The sequence below is a fragment of the Fulmarus glacialis genome, unplaced genomic scaffold (genome assembly GCF_000690835.1).
Source record: "Fulmarus glacialis isolate BGI_N327 unplaced genomic scaffold, ASM69083v1 scaffold11868, whole genome shotgun sequence".
In the NCBI taxonomy this organism is placed as follows: domain Eukaryota; kingdom Metazoa; phylum Chordata; class Aves; order Procellariiformes; family Procellariidae; genus Fulmarus; species Fulmarus glacialis.
In genome coordinates this window covers 750-2,628 of record NW_009230199.1, presented here as the reverse complement: position 1 = coordinate 2,628, position 1,879 = coordinate 750, and the positions used below count along the sequence as shown (strand labels likewise).

General features: G+C 65.5%; 1 protein-coding gene across 1 annotated transcript in view; it reads right to left on the bottom strand.

Annotated features, from left to right (window-relative positions):
* PYCRL (pyrroline-5-carboxylate reductase-like) overlaps positions 1–1,216 on the bottom strand; it is a gene marked incomplete at its 5' end in the record, with an annotated part of 1,835 nt that extends 619 nt beyond the window's left edge. The window contains 4 exons of the mRNA XM_009584133.1: positions 13–105; positions 230–442; positions 670–870; positions 1,152–1,216. Of these exons, the coding sequence (XP_009582428.1) occupies positions 13–105; positions 230–442; positions 670–870; positions 1,152–1,216 (572 nt within the window). The remainder of the gene's footprint in view (positions 1–12; positions 106–229; positions 443–669; positions 871–1,151) is intronic.
* Between the last annotated feature and the right edge of the window lie 663 nt (positions 1,217–1,879).

The following is a 1,879-nucleotide window of genomic DNA, read 5'->3' as shown; positions in this document are numbered from 1 at the left end:
GCACCGACTCACCAACAGCGTCTGAGCCGCGATCCTGCTGGCTAAGCCACCCGGCATACCCATCTTCACCGCTCCCTCAGCCAAGGCTTCGGCAAACAGGTAGACCTGGGGGAGAAGACCATCAGGGGTGAGCTGGCAAAAGGGGGGACGTCAAACCCCAACCTCACATGGGTGGGATTTCTCCCATGTCCCACCGGTGAGCCGGTTCCCACTGAGCACGGGTGCTTACGTAGGCCACCCCACTGCCGCTGAGGCCAGTGTGGATGTTGATGTAGGATTCGGGGACCTCCTCGCAGAGCCCGCAGGAGGACAGCAGGCTCTTCAGTAGGGCAGCTTCCCCATCTCCGGCACCGCTGCCTCGGGCGAAGACCATTGCCCCTGCCTGCACCACGCACGGCAGGTTGGGCATGAGCCGCAGCACCTTGGTCCCGGCGGGGAGAAGCTGGGGAGAGATGGGGATGGGAGAGAGGTGCCAGCTCCGGGCAGCACCCAAGGGTGCCCTGAGCCACCGGCGGGTATCACCCATTGGGGCTGGCGGAGAAGCGTGGTCCATGGGGAAGGACCTGGGGATGTGGTGTGTCCTTCTCCGTGGGCCCTGGGTAGAAACAGGAGGAGGAGGAGGAAGAGAAGGAGGAAGAGGAGGAGGAAGACAGGGAGGAGGAGGCTCACCCTCTGCAGTGTCTGGAGGGGGACGCCAGCCGCCAGGGAGACCACCCCTGCGCCCAGCGAGACGATGACGTGATGGGGTCCCACAGCAGGACGGATCTCCTGCAGGACGCCCGGCAGGATGTGGGGTTTGGTGGCCAGGAAGACCAGGGTGCTCTCCTGCAGCACCTCCAGGTTACAGTGCGTGGTCCGGCAGCCCGACTCCTGCCCGCGGGCAGGGAGAGGTGTCACAGCCTGACACCCCCCACCTCCAGCACCCCCATGGACATGGCACGTTCACATGCAGGGACATGGCTTGGGGACCCGCTCTGGCCGCAAAGCCACCAAGGCTCTGCCTGGATTTCACCCAGACCTGGGAAGGATGAGCCAAAGCCCTGCGTCGGTTGGAAAGGGTGCCCCAAAATCGTGGCAAGGGGCACCCCAACATGCCTCCCACCTCCATGGCCACCAAGTGGGGTGGCTTGTCACCCCATGACCCCACTCACCCGCCAAGCATCCAGGTTTTTGTCCGAGGGAGCGCTGGCCAGGATGCTGCTGGCTGGCACCTTCCCTTGGGGAACACAGGGACCGGGGTGAGCGGCTGAGGTGGCCCCAGGGGGGTAGGGACACCCCAGCGCAAACCAGGCACCCCGATCTCAGCCGGGATGTGCTCCTCTCCTCCAACCCCAGCCTGATCAGCCTGGGGGACATGGAGTAAAGGGGGCCAGGGCCGGATCCTGCCAGTCCAGCTGGGCACCCCATGGGGACGGCCATGGGCACCCCATGGGGATGGCGGTGGGCACCCAGTTGTGCCATGGTGCAGTGACAAGGGAGGTGACCCCAAAAGCAGGGGCCATCTCCCAGCTTCTGAGTAGAAGCAGGGCTGTCCACACACTGCGCTATGGGGCAGGGACACCCGGTGGGAGGGACAGGGCTGTGCCCCCACTATCTGTGGGGTAGGGACCTGGGGGAGGGGGACAGGACAGGGCTGTCCCCATGTCCCCGCACTGATCTGTGAGACAGGGAACCCAGGGAGGGCAGGGACCCCAGGAAGGGGGGCAGGACAGGGCTGTCCCCATGTCCCCGCACTGATCTATGGGGCAGAGACCCTATGGAGGTCAGGGACCCCGGGGTGGAGGGCAGGACAGGGTTGTCCCCATGACCCCACAATGATCTACAGGGCAGGGACCCCACGAAGGGGCAGGACACGGCTGTCCCCATGTCCCCACACCGC